At 52.7% G+C, this 22,898-nt stretch overlaps 1 protein-coding gene across 3 annotated transcripts; it reads left to right on the top strand.

Annotated features, from left to right (window-relative positions):
* Positions 1-1,254: 1,254 nt before the first annotated feature.
* Positions 1,255-2,803, top strand: C1QL2 (complement C1q like 2). 3 transcript variants are annotated; one of them, XM_035006658.1, is made up of 3 exons: positions 1,255-1,610; positions 1,653-1,938; positions 2,580-2,803. In XM_035006658.1, exons 1-3 carry the CDS (start codon positions 1,255-1,257, stop codon positions 2,757-2,759), a joined length of 822 nt encoding a protein of 273 aa, XP_034862549.1. In that variant the 3' UTR covers positions 2,760-2,803. The 3 variants fall into 3 exon arrangements, with proteins under 3 accessions (XP_034862549.1, XP_034862550.1, XP_034862548.1); XM_035006659.1 differs by having other exon boundaries at positions 1,255-1,636; positions 1,685-1,938; XM_035006657.1 differs by having other exon boundaries at positions 1,255-1,938.
* Positions 2,804-22,898: the final 20,095 nt, after the last annotated feature.

Raw genomic sequence — 22,898 nt, 5'->3', positions numbered from 1 at the left:
GGGGAGTGGGAGCTGGGTGTCCCAAGGTTACCACCAAGTGCTGGGTGTCAAGGATTTGCATTCAAATGCTCTTTATACAGAGGGTAAAGGCCAATGATTTTCTCGGTGGAAGAAAGGGGCCGAGGCTAATAAACTCTTGTATCGGGGGCTTTGAGGTTTTCAAAGAGTTGATGGGGTGGTCTTCTGGATCCTATTTAACAGCTTGCCGTTCTCGGGCTAGGTGTGCGAAAGAGCTTCCAGACGCAAGATTTATTTCGTTCTGAAGAAGTAAGTCAGGAGGGCTTTCAGAGAGTCCTTCGTTCCAGGGCCTCGAGGGACTGAGCTCTCTTGACTTGGGTTGAAGTCTGGTCCCGCTTGCAGGCAGGGGGCATGGATTAGGTGACGCCCCCGAAGGACCTTGCTGGCACCGGGATTCCGGGAACCTTGGGGGCCGGGCGGCGGTGGCCTTCCGCCCGTGAGTGCGCGCGCGGGCGTGTGTGTGCGGTGGGTGGGAGGCGCGCGAGGGTGGCCGCCGGTGGGTGTGTCAGAGGCGCGGGGGCCGGGGCTGCGCCCGCTGCGCCCACTTGTGGCTCCCGGGCGCCGCAGGAGGAGCCGCGCCTTTGCCGCCTCGGCCGAGGACGCCGCGGGATAGGAGGACCGAAGGCTGATGACATGAGGGCGCCGTCTCCCGAGTGATGGCAGCGCGCGCTGCCTCGCCGCCTCCGCCGCTCAGCCCCGGACTCCTTACGTCAGGGTAGCTGGGTCCCCCCTCCGCGCGGGAGCCAGCGAGCAGCGGGAGAGCAGAGCAGAGCGCGCCGCGGAGCCGGGGCGCCCTCACTGCGCGCCGAGCCCCGCCGAGCCCCGCCGAGCCGGGCAGGAGGCAGCGCCGCCGAGCCCGCGCGGGACGCCGCAGCCGCACCCGGCGCTCCCGGCCGCCGCCGCCCGGACCCGTGGGGCGCCGGCCTCAGCCTGGGCTCCCCCGGCCATGCGCGCCGGACTCCGCGGCTTCCCCGAGCAGCCCCAGCGCGCTGGGCGCCGGCACCTGGGCCGAGGCGCCTCTCGCTAGAAGTGGTCGGGCGCCCGGAGCAGGGGGTCGCCACGTCGGGGGCGCGGCCGGGATCCGCGGAGTCGGCCCCCGAGCGCGCGGAGCGGGGCCGCCCGCGCCGCCCCACCATTACCTCGGCGGGCGGCAAGGAGGAGCTGGTGGCGGTCGCCTCCCGGCTGTGGCAGCGGCGGCGGCGGGCCTGCCTGGCGGCCGTCGGCGTGCTCCTGGCCATGGCGCTGGGGCTGCTCATCGCCGTGCCGTTGCTGCTGCAGGCGGCGCCCCCCGGCGCGGCGCACTACGAGATGATGGGCACCTGCCGCATGATCTGCGACCCGTACAGCGCCGCACCCGGCGGGGGGCCCGCGGGCGCCAAGGCGCCGCCGCCCGGACCCAGCACTGCCGCCCTGGAAGTCATGCAGGACCTGAGCGCCAACCCTCCGCCCCCCTTCATCCAGGGACCCAAGGGCGACCCGGGGCGACCCGGCAAGCCGGGGCCGCGGGGGCCCCCTGGAGAGCCGGGCCCGCCTGGACCCAGGGGTCCCCCGGGGGAGAAGGGCGACTCGGGGCGGCCGGGGCTGCCCGGCCTGCAGCTGACGGCGGGCGCGACAGGCGGTGTCGGGGTGGTAAGTGGCGGAACCGGGGGCGGCGGCGACTCCGAAGGCGAAGTGACCGGCGCGCTGAGCGCCGCCTTCAGCGGTCCCAAGATCGCCTTCTACGTGGGTCTTAAGAGCCCCCACGAAGGCTACGAGGTGCTCAAGTTCGACGACGTGGTCACCAATCTCGGCAATCACTACGACCCCACGACCGGCAAGTTCAGCTGCCAGGTGCGCGGCATCTACTTCTTCACCTACCACATCCTCATGCGCGGCGGCGACGGCACCAGCATGTGGGCGGACCTCTGCAAGAACGGGCAGGTCAGTCACCCTTCACCGCCGCCGGCCCCCGCAAATCCCCGCAGACTCTCCTCCCCACCCCGCGCCCCAAACCGCCTGGGAAGCCAGACTCCTTTCTCCCCACTCGCCAGCGCCCGGGCGAGCCCCGGGAGGGAGCGCGCCGCAGCATCCAGCTTCCCGGTGCGCCCTGGTCGCGTTTGTCCCAGTGTAGCGCGGCAGGCTGTGCCCCGAGCGCCCAGAGACCCCGCCACCCGCACTTGCCAGCTACTAGCGTACCCGCCAGCAGCCCCGCGGGCTCCTCGGAAACCTCATTCTTCTTTAGTTCTCCCTTTGCGCCCCCGTCTCCCTTTTGCCCCCCAGTCTTCTTTCTTCTCGGCCCTGCTTCCCTGGTTCTCCCCGTTCCCCGCTGGGTCAGAGTTTATGAAGCCCCCTCTCTCCTTCCTTCCGGGACTCGACTTGCCGGCTGCCGAGAGGAGGGGACCGGAAAGGAGCTGGCCAAGTTGGAGAGAGAGAGGAGACAGAGAGAGGAGCCTGGGTGGGAGTGTGGTCCCTGGAGCTGCGGGCAGAAGGCCGGCGGGGTTTCGGGGGGGAGTGCCATCTGGGGGTGGGGAAGGCGCAGGCAGGGGTGCCCTGGCCCACCTGCTCTGGCGGCTCGCCCCCAGGTCCGGGCCAGTGCCATCGCTCAGGACGCCGACCAGAACTACGACTACGCTAGTAACAGCGTGGTGCTGCACCTCGATTCAGGGGACGAGGTGTACGTGAAGCTGGACGGCGGGAAGGCGCACGGAGGCAACAACAACAAATACAGCACATTCTCGGGCTTTCTTCTGTACCCGGATTAGGAGCACAGGGAGCGCGGGGCGGAGTGGCCTCAGGCCACCCTGTGCCCCTGGCGGAGAGCTGTTCCCCGGCTGGAGAGGACCACTCTCGCTTCATGACACTTCCTGACATCTACGGAAAAGACACATCCCTGCCGTCCTCCCTGCCCCGCTCCGACCTCAGTGTGTCTGCGACTCCCACCACGCTCCACTCTGCGCTGTCCTCCTGGTCCCTGTCCCCTACCTGGGGAGGGAGAAGGGGATGCCTGAGTGGCAAGGTGAGCGTGAACCCAAACCCCGGAGGCGGAGGCAGCTCAGTTCAGACTTTGCAAACCTGATTGGACTGGACAGGCCTGGCGGGATGCCTGCCCTTCCAGTCCCCCTCCTTCTCCGAGTGCCCTGAGACAGAGGGCTTCCAGTCCTGGCCAGCGAGGTAGGCCAAAGTGAGCAGGAGCTCTCTGGGGCATCCTTCTTTGTGACCCAAAATACCTGTGCAAATTTCCCTGTCCGTCAGCCAGAAACCACCTGCAGCAGAATCCCAGCAAATGGAAAATTCATCTCGCCACTGCACTCCCGAGTCAGACCCACCTTGATGCATTAAATTATGTTTTTAGACCATGGGCTCCGACTCTCTCTCAGCGTGGCCCCAGGACCGGGGGGCCTTCAGACGTCCACCTTGGCGTAAAGACCTTAACTGGGCCCTGAGTAACCTCATATATACCCTGCTTGCTGACCACTGCCTCTGCCTTGCCACCTGGGGTGGGTGCAGAGATGTGGGGAGGAGGGGCAGCCTCCCTCCCTTTGGGGATGTGCTCCCCTGGGCTGCAGCCCCGAACAGGAAGAGCCCAGAGGAGGGTGGGGGGAAGTTAGAAGACCCTGGAGAGGATAGCCTTATGGGAGGAGGTCAAAGGGCAAGAGTTTCTGGAGAAGGGAGGGGGGAGGAGGCTAGCTGGGCTGCAAATGGGAAGCATGAATGAGGCACTCTGCAGCAGGTGATCTCTGAGATGTTTGCCCCTGAAAGGAAGTGCAGAAGTCCTCCGCAGAAATACACCCACTCTTACACATAGTATACTCAGCACAGGTCCATTTATTCATACACCAGCTAGATCCACATCTCTCAAAAGAGCTGGTAAACAGAGACAATTCTGTGGACCATCAGTTCCCCGAATTCACCCAGAACCGTGTGGTAAGATAGACACTATTGGGGGGGCATCCTTTTTCTGGGGTCTTGCCTTCCATTTGCACGGTGATGTGGGGCACTTGCTCTGAACCCCAATGTGCTCGTTTGGTGTCCCCTCTTTACTTCCCTTCATAATTCCACATTCACGAGTTAGGAAAACACCCCACATGGCTTTGATTTTTTTCTTTTTACTTTTCTGTTTCGTTTTTAAATCACTGAGTTCCAATAAACAGTAAGTTACCTACAAAATAACCAGCTAGCAACCTGTTAGTGCCTACTGAGCTCGTTTTGACCAGTTAGTTGTTTGAAAAGAAATGGGAGTGTGTGCGCAGAGGCGACCCTGGAGTGCATGTACCCGGGTAAAGCTGGAAATACGCGTGCGCACATGCACCCCTCATATAGATATATGTTATGGCTGTCATCACTAATCCAAGGGACACACGTGCACAAACACACACATTCGTAGGTCCATGTCCATGCGGTGTGTGACAGTGTTCAAGGCTGGATGTCTGCCCCCAAATCGCATTGTGCTGGACTTTAATTCTTGGAGGATGCTGAAAGCCGTGAGTCCGATCTGAGAGACAATTACACCCCATGCCTTGAGTCTTGTCACTGTCGCTATTCCTCTTTATGCTCTTATTTTATTTGAATAAGGTTTCATTGTCATTCACTTGAATATTAGCGATGATTGCATCTGCTTTGAGTCCAGGGATAAAGTGCTCAAAGAGAGCCGGGGGAAAACATACACACACACACACACACACACACAAACCACCATCTCTCCAGTTCCAGACCCAAACGGAAGCGCAGTTCCCCACCCCACCCCAGCCCACCCCCCTGATTGTGGAGCCCAAACCCAGCTGAGCCTGGGAATTGGGGAGGGCAGAGTCGGGCCCCATCTACAGTTGCATACGTATCAATTTCTGATGCCTTGTCGATTGTATCATCCAGAAATACGATTAAAACCAAATGTCTGAGACCCAAATGAAGTCTAATTGCTATGGATCTGCAATCCCCCATGGGCCCCTAATCCTTTTTGACTTATTCCTCCCCTTCCTCCGATGAGATGGAGCTTAGACACAAAGCCCTCGGTTTAAATTTCAAAAATTAAAATTGACATGCAGTGGTGGCTTCCCTGGGAGCGGGAGGAATTTCTAAGGAGGTGCCCGAGCCCAGCTTTATCCTCTGCATTAAGAAGCAATTTGTACTTCTAACAAAACCCCCGCCACTCCCCTTCGGTGGCAGGGCAGTAGAGATGCCTTGCCCCGGTCTGGCTGGTCACAATACTTAGACACATTTGAATCTGAGATTCCTCCATCTGTATTCCCTGACGCAACTGGGCTTCTTGCAATTCTAATGCCCAGGCAGCCGAGAGGAGCTTCAAGAGGTGTCACCTGCTAAGAGGATGATAGATTGATGAGATGGCAGGCTGGAGGCAGGAGCACACCCGCCCAGGACAACCTCTGCGTCTGCACACTCTCCATATCCCAGGCAGGCCCCTCCGGACTCAGTGAAGTCCACGATCCCATGATCTCTGGAGGATGCCCTGAGATGGAGGCAGGGAGGGATGGGGACACCAGGCCTCCCCCTGCTGCCAACTTGGTGGGCTATCCGTCTTGGGGTTCTTGTGGAATGCAAGAAACCATTTGCTCCAGACCCTCACCCTTCTCATCTCTAGCTGAGTAGAGAATTATTACCAATCATACTTAGAAAGTATTGTCTTAATTTCCTAATTGCTTTTGGGTCCATTTTCTGTGTTGTTAGGATGGGATTACTATACTGACATCTCTAGGAAGTCAAAAGTTCTTGTTCTGTTCATTGGGGAGGCAGGGAAATTAGGGCTCTAAGAGGTCCAGCGACATGCCCAGGTTCACAAAGCTAAAAGGCTGAACCAGGACTTGACCTCCAGGCCGAGCCTCTGCCCAGCTGCACAGACCAAGCACGTCCACCTCCCAGAGTTCACAGGCCTTTGAGAAGAGATCAAATGGGTGGGACACACTTCCTACTCTTTCTTACATCCTCTGATGTAGGGAGTCTCAGCACCCTCCAAAGGGTCAGGCAAGAAGAGACAGCCCTGCTTCTTGGGCCCAGGCTGCCGGCAGAGAGGACCCCAGACGGAAGCTCCCACTCCTTAGGATTGGTTGAAGGTCCTGGCCTTGGGGTCCTCGTTGATGGCCCAGTAGGATCTTAGGTCCCCAACTCCAAATGCTCCATTTGGACCTATCTGTCTCCATCAGCAACCTCCCATGCCCCTTCTCCTTAGGGTCTCTTGACCACCTTCTCTTATAATAGCTCTCCCTTCTCCCTTTTGGTGGTGGGGAGGGGGACACCTTGCAGATGCAGTGGGCATGACTGTCCCTAATTGGTGAGAGGCCCCTTTCTTTATTCCCAGAGTTTACGTCTCTGTGACTAATTATTTTCAGGACTGCCTGAGTGCATGAGATACACGCCTGGCCCTGGAAATTCGGATAGAAGTTATGCCTTCCACTACATTTTCCTCCTATCTGTGTGAGCAGATGACTCTGCTCGGCAGATGACAAAGCATCCAGGTCCCCCTCTGCATGGAGCGCTGATGACACGGTAGAGGGGCCATATTTTGGAGACCAGTTCCTCCAGACTTCACTGATCATGCAGTCCCATTGGACAAACATTTTTTGAGTGCTCACACCCAGTCTGTGTTTGACTTGTGAATAATTTACATAGATTACTCTCAATCCATACTTTAAAAAAATTTTTCTATCTTTTTGTATTCATATTCATCAACGAATCTCCATAGTCAAGTCAGTAACTTTCTTCCAGCTGGCTAACCAAGTTTGGGGAAAGTTCTCCTCTCACTGGAATCAAAAGAAATAAGGGTTAATCCATGTGTTTCCCTTCGAGTTGCCATTTTTCCAGACTCTTAGGCAAGAAAACATGTTCTTTTATGTGTAACAAGTAAGGCTGCACACTTTACTTCTTTGCGAGCATAGCTTCAATCCGTATTTTAGCATTAGGAATGCTTGATTTTTCTCTCTTTTTAAATTTTTTAAATTTATTTTATTTTATTTTTTTAAAGATTTTATTTATTTATCTGAGAGAGAGAGAATGAGAGAGAGAACACGAGAGGAGAGAGGGTCAGAGGGAGAAGCAGACTCCCCGTTGAGGGGGGAGCCTGATGCGGGACTCGATCCTGGGACTCCAGGATCATGACCTGAGCTGAAGGCAGTCGCTTAACCAACTGAGCCACCGAGGCGCCCCTCTCTCTTTTTTTAGATGAAAAATAAATAAACCTTGAATTTCAGTATTTCCATTTTACACCTGATTTTGAAGCTTTGATGTTGGCATTGGAAACAAGCCATGGGATCAGGATGGGCCAGGGGGTGCAGGCTCTCTCTCAAGCCCCTCTGAATACTGGGGAGAATGAACTTGGCAGGTGAAAGTGAAGAATTTTGGAGGGAGGTTCTGGTCTCTTGTAATTGTCATACTCTGATTCCCTTTAATGAACAGGAACACTCCCCAGAGGAGCATGGATCAGAGCAGTACTCGCAGAAATAATATGAGACATAGTTTTTAAACATATATTTTACCATAATAATTTCAAAAATACTCAGAAGAAAACAGAATAGTCCATTGAGCTCTCATGTGCCTATCATTGAGCTTTGATACTCACCAAGTCATGGTCAATCCAGGCAGAACGACAGTTTTCCTTTATGAACACCTTATGATGTGCCAGGGATTGGTGCTAGGGCTCAGTTTGCTTCCTCACAACACCCCTGTGAAGTAAGTATTGCTATTAGCCCGATGTTACAGATGGGGAAACTGAGGCTCACAAAGTTTTTGTTTGTTTGTTTGTTTGTTTGTTTGTTTGTTTGTTTGTTTGAGATTTGCCCAAAGTGAAGCCCAGGACTGTCACTAAGTTCTGTTTGACCCCAGAGCCCAAACTCTTTGGGGAATATGGGCAGGGCAGGGAGGTGAGATCTTACAAACCACACTCCGGGCGCATTGCTACAAACAAGCCTCCCCATCAAACACTCTGAGGGGGATGCTGCATCAGAGCATTTCTGGGGAGGCTCCCGACATATCCACTCTCCCCTGATATTGCCATCAGCTTATTTTCAGAACTTCTCATTCTCTCCCTTCTCACTGTTTCGTGCACCACTCATGCTGTTCCCCCTGGGCTGGCTTCCATCCTTCCTTCAGGGTTCAGTCGGCAGGTCACGTCCACTAGCCCCCAGCCTCACCCTGTGCCCTAGGGCTTCTCTACTCCCCTTCCCTGAAGGTCCACGGAGCCGTGACCTTCCCCACCATGGTGCTGGCCACACTGCTGTAATCACATTATAGTTTGGTTGTCTGTCTTCTCCATGGACTATAGGCTTTGCAAAGGTAAAGCGTCATCTGTGTGGATCACCAGTGAGCCTTCCCCCCTCTCCCCAGTTCTTAGAATGGTGCTCGGTACACAGCAGATACTCAATAAAATTTTGCACGATGGATGGGTGGATGGATGGATGGATGGATGGATGGGGGAATCCTGGGGGATCCTGAGAGGGTAGATTTTGGAAAGACTTCTACTGGGGTGTCTGACTTTATAGTGGGATCGAGGGGATTTTTCCAGCCAGCTGAATACTGCTCTTGACCAACTGGTCCCCATCTGCCTCCACTCACTGGGCTCTGGGTTTGTAGGGTTTGGATGAATGGGAAAGACTGTGCAAAGGAACACTGACTGCAATGTTCAAGGCTACGGTTACACCTCTGGAAATGAGCAGAACCTTCCAGTTGACATGAATTTATGACCACTGCCACACTGTGGCTTCTGGGCTGATTTAAGTTCCTTCCCCAGAGCCTCCAGGATGTCTGTTAGCCTTCTGGGGCTGCTTGGGAAGCAGCCTCACTTCCAGTGGGGTGCCTCGGTGGGTGCTTTTCTGTCTGGATTCTTCTATTTTCTCCCAATGAAAAACACCATTTGAAAAACTGTTTACGTAAGACGTGCTTGCAAAGAATGTAAACAGTATAGAGAAAAGGAGACAGAAAGTAAAAACTCCCCCTCTCCTGAGGCAATCTCTTTCCCCAGTGGTAATTTCTGCTAACAGCTTGGTTTGTATTCTTCCCGACTTAGCAAATGCACATTTGTGTGGTTTTGTTCACGAAGAATATAAAACTCTGAACACTGTTCTGCACCTGCTCTTTCCCTTAATGATCACTCTGGAGCAGCTCTCGGGGGGCAGTTGGTGCGCTTTGTCTCTTTTGACCAAGGTGCGCGCCATTGTTCCACGGACAAGGAACTCAGGTTGCTAAAACAGATCAGCCTCCGCTAGACCTGTCAGCCGTTTCTGGCATTCCTACTCCTGCAGAGGAACAGCATCTGCTAACCGGATTGCTCTTCCACTTCGAGACAGGTTCTACCCTCAAGTGGGAAAATCCCGCCTCACGTCTGAAGCAATATAAATGATATCTTTACCCAGTTTGTAGATTATTCAAGTGCTGCCCCTCCTGTTCTTGCTGGTTACCTCCTGGCCTATGATCTCCATCCAGAGGCCCTCCCCTGGGACTGGGTGAATGGAGGAAAGAGATGAACTCCAGCCAGCCCTGGTTGGCCCCTGCTGGCCCTGGAGGAGGTGTGTGTGTGAGCAGGGGCGGGGGGGTGGGGGGATGCCCAGCTCTGGGCATCCTGGTCTCCGGTTAAGATGGTCCTTGGCTGCCACCTGTGTTGCTTCCAACTTTGGAACCTTGCTGGAGATGTGATGTAGGGGAGGGAGGTAGAAGGTTCGTGGAGGCAAGGTTGTTGGAGTCCGGGGCCCGGATGGTGCTGGAGGATTTCTTAGAGAGAATACCGCTTTTGATTTTGACTCTTGGGCAGCTGATTGGCAGAGCGGTAATTTTTTTTTAAGATTTTATTTATTTATTTATTTATTTGTCAGAGAGAGAGAGCACAAGCAGGGGGAGCAGAGGGAGAGGGAGAAGCAGACTCCTCACTGAGCAGGGAGCCTGACTTGGGGCTCAATCCCAGGACCCTGGGATCATGACCTGAGCCGAAGGCAGACAGATGCTTAACCGACTGAGCCCCAGAGCTGTGATTTTTTAATGGCGTGTGTCTGCTTGCCCACATGGGCCTTTGGGGGAATTAGTAAATGACATCTCTTATTCCAGGTAGACGCAGCTTTTTTGCAGTTTCTGAGTGAGGTTTTGTGAGTGAGAAGCAGGCAGGTACTCGGCACCCATTTGGCTGCTCAGCTTTGTACCCAGGTCCCCAGGTCCAAGAGGTTTGGAGAATGGCCCCCTTCTCTTTTCCCTTCCTCCCTTGCAGTTCCTGTGCCCAGGGCTGGGTGCTGGTGCCTCTCCCCTGGTCCCTGCATCTTGGGGTGGCAGAAGGAGGCAGGGCAGGTGGGGCATTGTCCTCTGATGCATGGTGACTCCAGGCCAGCCGAAGAGACTGACCCTGACAGAAGGATGCCAGGCCACACTGGGCATCTGACGTGTGCTCTGGAACCAGACTGAGCAGTGGGCAGCAACTGTGAGCACTAAAATAGCTCAACCCTTTAAAAGCAACCAGGTCATGGACACAGAGTCTATGGAAAGAAAAAAAAAAGTGGTTTTAACTTTTTTTTTTTTTATTGAGCTAAGCGCTTTATCTGTGTAATCTTGCTTAATCTAGACAAGGAAGAAGGTGAAATAGCTCAAAAGTTCTCACAGCAACTCTGGGAGAGGGCCGAAACCAAGGCATGGAGAGGGCTGATGATTTGCTCAAGATCACACAGCAAGACGGTGCCTCAAATTTTAAGCTCAGGTCTGTCTGATTCAAAGGCTCTACAATTTATAATCCAATGCCCTGTCTCTCATACTGGCCCATTGGTAATCTGAGGTTTGCGTATAACCTCTCTGAGCTACTGTTCCCTCTTCCATAAAATGCCACTGATTTCATAAGGCTGATGGGGGAATGAATGAGCTAATGGATATCAACTATGTTAATGGGAAATGCTCCATAAAAGTTAGTTATTATCTGCATTCAAACATTTGTTTTGAAAAAAGTCACTTTCTACCTGTACCACTGGCCACTTTTCTAAGCTACTGATATTCAGTGGAACCCAGAATAGTCTTTGAACTTGGATTCAAATTCACCTTTACCATAAAGTGGCTCTGTTACACTTTGACAGATATTTAACTGGCTAAGCCTCACTTTCCCCATCTGTAAAATGGATGGTTGGGAGGAATTAACGAGATGTTATAACAGAGTATGAGGTACAGAGTAAGTGCTTGTGACCTAGGAATGGTAGGTGTTGTTAGGGACTGTTCTCTTTTGTCCTGAGCTGACACATTTCGGGAAGCACCAAACCAAGGCTGCTTGGAATGAGAAGGGGCAGGATTTCAGTGTCAACAGCTAGTATTTATGAGTGTGTCAATGTCTTAGGGGCCACCAAGGGCATTTCCCAAACATGTCTGCAATCCGTTCAGTAAGCCTGTGAGGTAAAGATAATTTCATCCATTTCACAGATGAGGAGGTGAGAGGCCATTTTCAACAGTTGTAATGTCAAAGTCAGAATTCAAACCAGTGCCTTTTCCACTGTTCATGGCTTGGCCTCCCAGAGAGGAGGAACCACGTGGTAAATGGTGCCTGGCCTGGTCCCTATGCGTTGGTTATGTATGCAATGATCCTGTGCAGATCCTGGTGGGGCTCCCTTGTTGAATCCCAGGCTAATAAGCCCCTGCATAATTGGGCCTGGAGCCATGACTAAATCTCAAGGCTCTGCTGCATGAATATGCAAACCCCCATTGACGGCCCAGCTCTATCACAGCCTGATTTCAAATTGACGAGCACAGCCCAGTGGTTCAGGGCCTCTTGCCATGCATAGTAAGAACACCCACTAATCCTCCGCTGAAGCTCCCAGGGCTGGGTGGGGGGAGGTTCATCACAGCCCCTTCGAGAGGGTACGTTGAGGGCATGCAGCCCAGGCCTTGGACTCCTTCAAGGCTTGCACTGCCTCCATGGGATGGATATGGACCTTACAAGTCTTTGGGAAGCTGGTTTCTTCTTTCTTTCCCCAGCTCCAGGATACACGCCCCAGAGACCCAGACCCTGCTGGAAGGCACAGAGTCCATTGGGAGAAGTCCGATGGGAGAAGTCCACTGGCCTCCAGACTTTGAAAACCAGCTTGCCACCTGTTCCATTCAAAATCTGCCCAATCGATATCCACTGTGTGCCCAACACTGTGGCAGGGGGCCTGGGTGCTACCCTCTTTCAGTCTGGCTGGTGACAGGAATAATAATTGTCAATGATGATAGCACACCTTCTGGGAGGTGCCAGGGACTAGTGTTGACCTCATTTAAAACTCTGCGGCCCTGTAGGATGGATGCTATTCTTTTCATCTCACAGCTGAGGGTACTAAGACTAGAAAACTTAACTGACCTGTAACACAGACCCACAGCTAAGAAGTCATGGAGCCTGATTTGGAACCCAGATCTCTCCAGCAACAGAGCCCCTCCTCTGCCCCAGAGAGATGCTGAGGTGTGTAGTGAGACCATGCCCATGGGGAGAAGGGCTGCTCAGATGGCTGCTCTAGGTACAGGGGATTTCTATCTGGAACTGAGAGGACCTGGGAAGGACTGGAGTGATCAGGAGGGCTTCCTGGAGGTGGTGACCTCTGAGTTGGGGTTTGCCATCTAAATAACAGTCATCATCCTTATGAGGCTGCAATGGGTTTGAGCACAAAAGACTCACACTGAAGATTTGCTGGTTATGTATTCATTCTCCAAAGACTTATTGATTTATCTACATTGAGCTGTGTGTTGGGCCCTGGGGTCCAAAATGTCCTGAGACTTGACTCAGTCCTGCAGAAACTCTCAGGGGAGGAGAGGAACCAGAGCAGGGCCCAGGACAGGGAACCTGGATCAAGGAGGAGACTGCAACAAGGAGGGAGTCACTGAGTCCAGGGTGGGGCCAGGAGAGGAGAAACAAGGCCATATTGGCCTCTTGGAAGGCTGTATTGAGGTGGGGGACTGGCAAGAGCTTGAGGTGCTATTCTGGTGGGGAGGGACCAGCATGGGCAAAGACATGGGAGTGGGGCTTGCTTCTGGGAAGGTTCTCATGGAGTCTTTCCATCCCTGTGTGTGTGTGTGTGTGTGCGCGCTTGCACGTGTGTGTGTGTGTGCATATGGAATGTGTGTGTGTTGGGGGATAGTGTGTTGCAGGCTTATTGTGGCCAGGATGCTTGTGTGTGGGATGGGGTGTGTGTATATGTGGGTGCTTGTGTATAAGGAGGGGGACAACAGCATCAATTGCAATGGTACTGTATCTGGCCCAGGACACCTCATTTACTGGGCCCTTCTTACCCCACATTGGAAAGATGGGAGAGTTGTATGCCATTGGTTCATTCCCCTTGCCCCCAACACACAGAGTAAACTTTGTGGCTGCCTCTCTTGGAAATGTGTTTGGAGTTTGTGTTTGGGGTGGGCTGGAGGGTGGGGTGGGGTCTAAGCCTAAGGACTGCATGATGGAGGAGGTTAGGAGAAGCAATAACTCAGAGCAGGGGTTGGAGGTACCTAAGGGACTCAAAATCATGATGTCCTGGAAACACCATTGCAGATACCTGGGCATAACCCAGCAGCAACTTAACACTTGTATTTTACTTGACACTCTCCAAAGCACACTGCAACTGTTTCATCTATTGTTTCTTACCCAGCATGCAAAGATTACAGAAAGCTCCTTCCCATTTTATCTCTGTAATGACCCTGGGCGCTGGGTGGGCCAGCTCTTACACTTGTACTGACCAGTAAAAGGTAAGATGTGGTAATGAAGATAGGGTAAGATAAAAGAGGGGATCTCTCCAAAGCCACACAGCTGGTAAACAGTTGTACTAGAAATGGCCACCTAGTCAGTTCTGTTGGATTCTAAGAGCTTTTGTTGGCTCAAAGTGAGAGGTCCGGATGTGGTAATCATGAAGGGGGAGGGAGTAAAAAGGCAGATTCCCACCCCCTATTCCAGGCTTTTTAGAGCAGATCACTTTCATTTACCCCAACCCTCACATAACCTTCTGGGTATAGCTACTAGGTTATCCATCCATCCATCCATCCATCCATCCATCCATCCATCCATCCATCCATCTATCCATTCATTCATCCATCTATTCACCTGTCTATCCACCCCATCCATCCATCCATCCATCCATCCATCCATCCATCCATCCATCATTAATCATCCATCATCCATCCATTTATCATTCATGTATTCAATGCATACCTGTGTGCCAGGCCCTATGTATGTGAGATGATCTTTATCCAAAAGAACTCCCAATCAGTGGCAGACTTCCAGAAGCCTCCATCCACTCTTTCCTCACTTCCTTAAATGGCTCCTTACTGAGAGAGATGGGGGTAGAGCCCTTGCCCAGCTCACCCATCAGTGAGCCAGCCCAGCAGGAAGCATGACAGCCTCTGATGGGTCTACTCCCAAGCAACAGGCATCGAAGAACAAGCAGTTAACCATCAGTGAGGCTAGAATTGTAACGCAAGATCAGCCTCCTGCAAATTTGTGAGTAGCCGAGGATTTGGCTCCTCCCTTGAGGCAAAACCCAAGGTGCTTCCTGCCACTTCTGCAAGATGGTGAGAGTCCGGGGCATGGCATGCCTCTTGCCTTGAGTTTGGTTGCATCATGTGCCATGTGAGCCCTTGCTTGGCCCATGGCTGCAGGCTGCCCCCTTGGCTTAGCTGGCCACCTTTACCGAGTGGGATATGGCTGACCGTGGCTTGCATGCACCGCCCCCATTTCTGCAGGAGCATGTCACAAGTCCTACACTGTGGTCAGCATTGTGTTGGGAGGTCTGGCTGCTGAAGGAGAAACTTAGGGCTGTGTCTTAGTCTACTTCTGCTGTTAAGTTACTAATTGAAGAGAGGAGCTTCTTGAGGCAATAAGCAAAGCCCCTCACCTAGCCTGGTGCACATGAGGCTGGGGCCCACGAGGAGGCACTTGCACAGCTGAGCTCCAGGACTGAGGAACATGAGAGGCTGTCTCTAACATGTGTGTTTTTGGCAGCTCACAAAGTCCCCCTGCCTGCTGCCCGCTGCCTCCTTTCTATCACTGGAATAATGGGGCTGCCATGTTAGGGACCCTATTATAGCCCCAGCCCTTAAACAGCAAAGAATTGTTTTCACTGTGTGAGCTGACACCAGATCATGACTGCTTGCTGGAGGCTGCTGGGGGCTGGGGGCCCAGCGGGTTTTCCTAGTTAATTCTCCATTATTCCCACTCCAGGAGTTGGGGCAAAGGGAGTCCAAGCATGATCATATGGCAGTCAATCACACTCAGCTCCTTGTTGGGTAAACCTCCCATGTCTCCTGGCATTTACAGGGTAATCCCCGAGTCCCAAAGCTGGTGGGCTGGAGCAGCATGATCCGGCCCTGCCACCTTGCGGCCCACCTCTCCTCATGCACGGCAGCCAGATGGAGCTTCTGGGTCCCCCACAGGGAGGCTCTTTCTTGCCTCTCTGCAGGTCCCAGGACTAGGGTGAGGCACAAATGTAAGAGGGCGCCGAGAAACCTCAGTAATTAAGATAAATACTTTTAATGCAATATTTAAAATCTCAAAGTCATTGTGATCCACGGTAAACAAACTATCAAAATTTTAAATAAATTTTAAATAAAGGTGTCATCGGTTCAAGACATTGAGCCTATCTTTTTCCTTCAAGGTGGATTCTTGATTCTCATTTTATTTCAGATGAGTACCAGGTTTTGGAAGGGGAGGGCAAGAAGAGGGAAAATGGAGCCCTGAGAATTCAGGAATGGAATGGTTGACTGCATTAATCTTAATAAGAATAACCCTCCTGTTACTAACCATCCATTGTTTACTGAGCACTTCCTCAGTGCCAGGTACCATGTTGTATACATTATATATATTTTAATTTCTTTTTTTTTAAAGATTTTATTTATTTATTTGAGAGAGAGAATGAGAGAGAGAGAGCACATGAGAGGGGGGAGGGTCAGAGGGAGAAGCAGACTCCCTGCTGAGCAGGGAGCCTAATGCGGGACTCGATCCTGGAACTCCAGGATCATGACCCAAGCCGAAGGCAGTCACTTAACCAACTGAGCCACCCAGGAGCCCTGTATACGTTATATTTCTGAGGTGGCATGATGGTGCTCATTTCATGGGTTTGGAATCTGAGGAACAGAAAAGGCAAGCAGCTTACCCAGGGTGACACAGCTGGGTGGGGAGCTGAACACAGCTGAAAATCGGAATCCAGATCTGACTCCAAGGCCTCCTCTAGGACATGATATGACTCCCTCTTGAGGGATGCTTCTGTCTCCGCTTTTCTCCCTGTCCCAACAGTGATGGTGACTGTACCAATAAATGCAATTTCCTGGGCTCTTGCTACGCCCCAGGTACTCTTCTCAGCGCTGTGTACCTGGGACTTGATTTAATCTCCTCAACCACCCAATAAGGAGGTGGGAATCATCCCCATGTTATGCACGAGGAAACGGAGGCAGAGAAAGGCGAAGTAACTTGCGCAAGGTTCCAGATATAGTAAGTGGCAGAGCCACCACGGGCTGGTCTCAGAACCCCAGCTTGCATCCTTCCTGGCTAGCGGGGGGATGATGCTCCAGGCGCTGAGCTGGACGGGGACTGCTCCTGCCCCGCGGCCCGGGGTGAGAGGCCATGGCCAGCCCCCCAGCCCTGGCCAAGGCCCTGAGGCTCACAGAGCTCACAGGTCCCAGGCCGGTGCCTCTCCCAACCACTATCCCACCAGACCAGCACCTCCCATGATGGCCCCTTCGGTCCTCCCTGCGGAGCGCCCGTCATCCTGGTGGAAACCTGCCAGGGGGACAATGAAGGCATTCAAGGGCCGTTATTTATTTATTTCTCAATAAAGAAACTTCATGAATAGATGGATATTTATTCACCTAATTCACTTTTGCAAATGCACTGTCCTTCAAAGGATGATTTGTTTGCTGAACGGGGCTGAGGCGAGAGGTTAAAAATAGCTCCCGGCAGTACCGTATTTCTCAGTAAATCAGTGTTGATAATTTAATAATAAAATTAATCTTACATCAGGTACCAGATAACGCTCCTCTGACATGCAAATCGAATTCAGCTTCCTACTCAATGTGGGTCATTTGTGAGGCTACAAATTCACCAGCCTCCGTGTTTGGGGCACTAAATTTAGAGCCTTTCTTACCTGGGTCAATACTAGTGCCTCTAAAATGCCTGTCTCGCTAATGCGGTCATTTGTAATAGTCACCAAATTCAGAATGTAGATGACTGGCCTTCCCTCACTCTGGAACTGCCACATACAGCAGGGAGGAAAAGACCACCCAACGCACACCTGTGCCATGTGGGGAGATCACTCTAAATCGCTTTGAGTTTCAAGACAGAGGGGCTATCTCCCCCAAATGCACCCCCGAGGTGCATTTCATTTCCTCTCAATAAAAGTTTCATGACCATCTACTATGGGCCAAGTCCTATCATAGGTGCTGGGGCAGCAGGGATGCCCCGGATGCTGTCTCCACGGAGTCATGCATCGTCTAGTGCAGGGACAAGACAGACATGTGGTATAAGGACAATGAAGGAAGCGTGGACAAGGTCTAGAGGAGCACAGCAGAAGGAAGAGCTGACATCTGTGAAGGAAAGAGCAGAGGTTCCAGGAGGCTTGCCTTCAAAGAGACATCTCTAGTTTTGCAGGATGCATAGGAGTTCTCCAGGCATTTGGGTAAGAGTTGGTGGCACAGGAGAGGACATTCCAGGCAAAGAAAATGATATATACTGTCTAGAGAAATTAAAACTGGTTCCGTATAGCCAAAGACTAGCAAGAGGCCTGTGTGACATGAGATGGAGCTTAGATATTTGAGGGCCTAGGGAACCAGGGAAGGCTTGGAAGCAGGGGATAGGTGGGGTCTGATGTCCATGTTGAAAGATCTTTCAGGACACAGTGTGGATGGAGGAGAGCAAGACGGTTCCCTTTTCCCCTAAGGACAGAGCACCCATTTTCTATAGGGCAAGTGGTATACTCTGTGCAGGACACAGAGGATGAAGAAAAACAGGAGCGAGAGAACGCGAGGGTGAGGATGGAAGAGGAAGAGCTGTCCCAGGAAGAGCCTTGGGGGGGAGTGAAAGGTCCACCTAGGCCCTCGGGGTGAGAACGTCAGGTTTCCCCCACCCACAGGTGTTCGGCAAGCCCCTCTATTTGCATGACCTGTGCGGCGTACAAACCATTCCGACGTGGGCCAAGACGTTTGACTACAGACTACAACCCTCTGAGTTGGCAGGGCAGGCACCATGATTCCCATTTTACTGATGAGGAGACTGAGGCTCAGAGAGGTGAAATGATCTGTCCAAGGTCACTCGGCTAGAAAATGGCAGCACTGTGACCCTGGACCACGTCCTCTTAATCCCTAGTCCTGGCTCTTTCGGGAGTTTAATTCTCATTGCAATGAGTTGGGCTCAAATGATGATTTTTTTTTCTTATATGTGGGGGATGGGAGATAGAGGGTTAAAGTGACTTGCTCCTGATCATGTAGGTGACCCACGGCCTGAATTTAGATTCCCTTCTCCTGAGTCTTCCTTCCTTCCTTCCTTCATGGGGTTATCACTGCTATCTGGCGCTGCCCCCCTGTGGCCTCCCATCCTCACTCACCTGGGGCATTTTGGCCTCACTGATGCTCTGTAGCTGGCCAAGCACCCTCCTGCTCATGGCCTTTGCCCTGCTGCTCCTCTATCTAGAATACTGTTCCCCCCGGGTATTATCAGAGCTCCTTCCCTTACTTCGTCCAGGTGTCCACTGAGACATCGTCTCCTCAGAGAGGCCTTCCCGGACCTCCCCACACATCCTCCCTCTGGCTGTAGCTTTCTTAAAGCACTTGCCCGTACACCTGCCACTTCTTTACTTGGTCCATGCTTGTCGCCCCCACTAGAAAGTAAGTTCCAGAAGGGCAGTCACTTTGTTTGCTTCTGCATTTTATCTCCTGTCTTATGACGAAGAGGCGCTTGATAAATGTTTGTTGAGTGAATATATACGGAGTGTCGCCTGGATGCAGGGCCCTGTCCCAGGATCCAAGAGGAGCTCTCTCCATAGGAGCTGGTTCACCAAGCTGGTGACACAGGCTTGCAGGCCCTCACCCTGTGCCAAGTTCAACAAAGTACCCAGGAGCTCTACTCACAGATCATCAACAGGAGCCGGAAGTAAAGGAAGGGACAAGGGACATGTGTGAGTTGGGGCTCTGGCGGGCAGGCTGACTCGCACAAACCCAGATGTATTTTAGAATGAATGCAAGGCACAAACAAATGTGGAGAGGACATCCAGGTTGTACCTCAAATGGTCCAGAAGATCACCCTTCCTTGTAAACATTGTAGTATTTGGTCATGTCCACAGCTTTTGGTCTCAGTTTACGGAGCAACAAAGTGGGTGGAAACTTCCAGAATGGGTGGTTTTGCTTAGCTCATGAAGCCTGATATATCTGTCATCCTTTCCAAGAGAATTCAGTCTGGAATTCCCATCCCTGTCTTTTGCCCGCATCTTTATCACCTACTGAGTGTTCAGCTCTATGCTGAATGGAAGATACTAGAAACCTCTCCTGCCTCCCTCCCCCCAGAGTGTCTGGGCACCGGGGCTTGAGGCCCCCTTCCAGCCCCCTTCGTCCCACAGTGGAGGGACAAAGGGCTGGTTCAGGAACAGGCAGATTTGCAGTCCTGAGAGCTGGCTCCAGCAAAATGCTGTTAGATGACAGGTACATTTTATTCTATAATAAAAGAGCTTTTAAGAAAAATACAGAGTGCTTAGGGGAAAGTTAAGGGGGGGAAAGGAAGGCAATGGAATTGTTCACACTCCATCAATGCCTGAGAAGAACCAGTTTCAATGACGCACTCTTCCAGGTATTAGGAGGGCTACGGGGTGGGGGCCGGGTGTGGGATGCCAGGCTCTCTGCTGTGCACACCACCCCCCACCCCAGTGCTAGAAACCTCTGGTCCCAGCCTCCTGCCCAGCTCCACTCAGCTGCTCAACCACCACCTCGGTTCCAACAAGTGTGAAGCAAACTTCTGAATCCCCCAGAGCTGAGAGCCATGTTGGTGAGTTAAGATAGTTACATTTTTACTTAGATACTTAATTATGTAGATACTTTCATACTGGTTGGTGGATAACCACCGCCCTGAGCCACCCCACCTGCCCCAGAACCCCTAAGCCTCCCCACACTGTGGTAACTAGAGGGTTAACCCCTGGCACAGTTGGGTCCATCTCCAAGTCTCTTCTGGCTGGTCAGTGTCTATGCCCTCCTACTCCCAGTCCCTCACTCACACCCACAAGCTACTCAGGGGAACAGCACGCCACCGACCCAGGTGCCCAAGGAAACATCTAGAGGAGTGCGTCATGGACATACCCCACTCCTACACACAAGGCCCAGCTAGGGCCCTGCCTCAGCTCCGGGACTGTTCTTCCTGTTCACTGCTGAATCCCCCGCCGAAGCCTGGCACTCGATCGGTCCCTGATAAATGGCACACTATGGTTGGCTGAATAACGCACCAGAGCTGTCCACATCCGAATCTTTGGAGAGCCCGACCCTGTGAAAGTGACTTTAAAAGGGGACTTTGCAGATGGCATTAAGTTAAGGACTGTGAGATGGGGGGATGATCCCGGACTATCTGGGTGGGTCCAGTGTAATGACAAGTGTTCTTAAAAGAGGGAGCCAGAGGGAGACGTGACTTGGCAGAGGAGAAGGCCAGGGGATCATGGAGGCGGAGACTGGAGGGAGGCAGCCACAAGCCCAGGAGCGCAGGCGGCCACCAGAAGCTGGGAGAGCCAGGCAGCAGACTCCCTGAGGCAGCCAGAGGAAACCAGCCCTGCCAACACCTTGATGTAAGCACCGCCATTCCCCCTCCTTGGGTAAGACACCTGGCCTCCAAAACTGGGTGAGAATGAGTATCTGTTGTTCTAAGTCACTGATTGTATGGTGAGTTCTTACAGCAGCAATAAGAAACTAACGCAACACCCTATTCATCTTTTTTTTGTTGTTGTTTTTTTGAGAGATAGAGAATGTGTGTGAGCAGGGGGAGGGGCAGAGGGAGAGAGAGAATCTTAAGCAGGCTCCACACTCAGCACAGAGCCTGACATGGGGCTCGATCTCACGACCCCGAGATCATGACCTGAACTGAAATCTGGAGTCGGACGCTTAACCGACTGAGCCACCCAAGCGCCCCTTGCACCCAACCTATCTTGACCATCTGGTAGGTCATGGCACGAAGAATGAGAAAACTGCTCAGGACCATGGCCCATGACCTCTTGGAAATACAAAACCATTCATGGTATTCCTACCCCCTCACTGTCCTGTAAACTTCTCCAAAGGCTTCCCGTGACCTGGGTAGCCTGAGGTCTTCAGCCCAAAGACAGGTCCTTCCCTTGCCCCCGTTGGCTCCCGGTCTCCACACACCGCACATGGCAGTCAAGTCAAATCACTGATATTTGCATTTGCCCGAATCTCATGCCACACCCTCTCGCTCCTCAGCCCCCTTGTCCCCATCCAGTCACTGTGGCCTGGAACCCCCCCTTCATTCAGTCACCTTCTACTTGACCCTCAAGCCAGCCTGGGAGTCCTCTCTTCCAGGAAGCCTTCTCTGCTAGCTCCAGGGCTGGGTTCCACCCCTGCTTTCACAGCCCTGGTGTGGCCCCGGGACATGGTCCATGGCTCCCGCTCTCCAGGATGGGTAGCCCCGATGTTGGAGCAGCATGAAGCCATGACTCCACCCGTGTCTCTGGCCACTTTGGTGGGACTCATGACTCATGCTCTGTGAGCACAGCTCGGTGGCTTCCATCCAGGGCAGCAGAGCAGGTGTGGACACCCGAGGTCTGCTGACCCTACTGGGGGACCCACCATGGGGAAGAGAGAGCTTCCCCAGTTCTGCTTTCCATTCCTATAGGTGCTTACAAATTAGATAGAACACATTTTCATCTTGCCTTTTTCTTCCCTAAGCCCGTAGGAACTTTTTATTTTTGGTAAGTTTTAGACATTCTGTAGATAATATATATAAGCAAATAAGGGTCAAGGATGTTCCTTTTCTTTTTCTTTACTAGAAAATGGCTTTTGTTATTTTTTCTGGCTCATAAAAGTCTACATGTTCCCAGGAAAAAACTTGGACACTATGGAAATATGTTGCTTTGGGAGAAGTATGGGAACCCAGCACTACCTACTTCTTCCTCCCTGCAAACCAGCTCCTGCCCCACCTCTGGGGCCTCCACTTCTCCAGCCCCATCCCACCACCCCGCCTCTGCTTCAGCTGGGGATCAGTAGCTGGGCCACTGCTACTGACCACCTTCACCTCCCGTGTCCTCAGGTCTGTGGTCCTTCTTGCAGACTTCCTCACACCTATCTCTCTCCATCCCCACAGACATCGCCGTCTGCCAGGCCTCCAGTCTTCTCTCACTCAGATGTCTACAGTGGCTCCCGTGTTCCTTTTCCTCTGGTTTCTCCCCCTTCACATGTATGGCTCACCGCACAGAGAGGCCCCTGACACTTCCCCTGTCTGTCCTCCCTTGGCGCCCCCCATCACCTACCTCGTGAAGGCACATCCTTGGGGCCCATCTGGACACCAGCTCAGACCTCACTGTCTCCAACCACACTGGCTTTCCCTGGTCACTGTCATGGGCATTCATGGGCTCTGCTGCTTCTTCAAAGATTTCATTCATTTATTGTAGAGAGTGGGTGGGAAGAGCAGAGGGAGAGAGACAAGCAGACTCCATGCCGAGCATGGAGCCTAGCATGGGACTCGATCCCATGACCCTGAGATCATGACTGGAGCTGAAATCAAGAGCTGGTGATCCCGGGCTCTGCTGCTTCTGAACTGTACTTCCTTGAGATGGCTTTTAGATTTAGAAATAATATTCACCCTACTTCCGGCCACAGAGCTAGAGGGAGGTTGGCCCTTTGGGAGGCAGGGAAAGGATGGAGTTAAGAGGTTACAGAAGCACTGGGGAGGGATGAGGGTCCAGGATGTGGGGCAGGCCTGCCCTGGAGAAGAGCAAAGGTCCTGTGGTCTCCTGATG

Source organism: Mirounga leonina, unplaced genomic scaffold (assembly GCF_011800145.1).
Source record: "Mirounga leonina isolate KUSES-001 unplaced genomic scaffold, KU_Mleo_1.0 Mir_151, whole genome shotgun sequence".
NCBI lineage: Eukaryota > Metazoa > Chordata > Mammalia > Carnivora > Phocidae > Mirounga > Mirounga leonina.
Note: the sequence above shows the minus strand (reverse complement) of the source record. Positions and strands in the feature narration are given on the sequence as shown.

Excerpts from the sequence above, each read along its gene's own strand:
- C1QL2 (XM_035006657.1), top strand. The coding sequence starts at position 1,255 with ATGGCGCTGGGGCTGCTCATCGCCGTGCCGTTGCTGCTGCAGGCGGCG. Across the intron at positions 1,939-2,579 it reads ACCTCTGCAAGAACGGGCAG|GTCCGGGCCAGTGCCATCGC; the intron begins GTCAGTCACCCT and ends GCTCGCCCCCAG.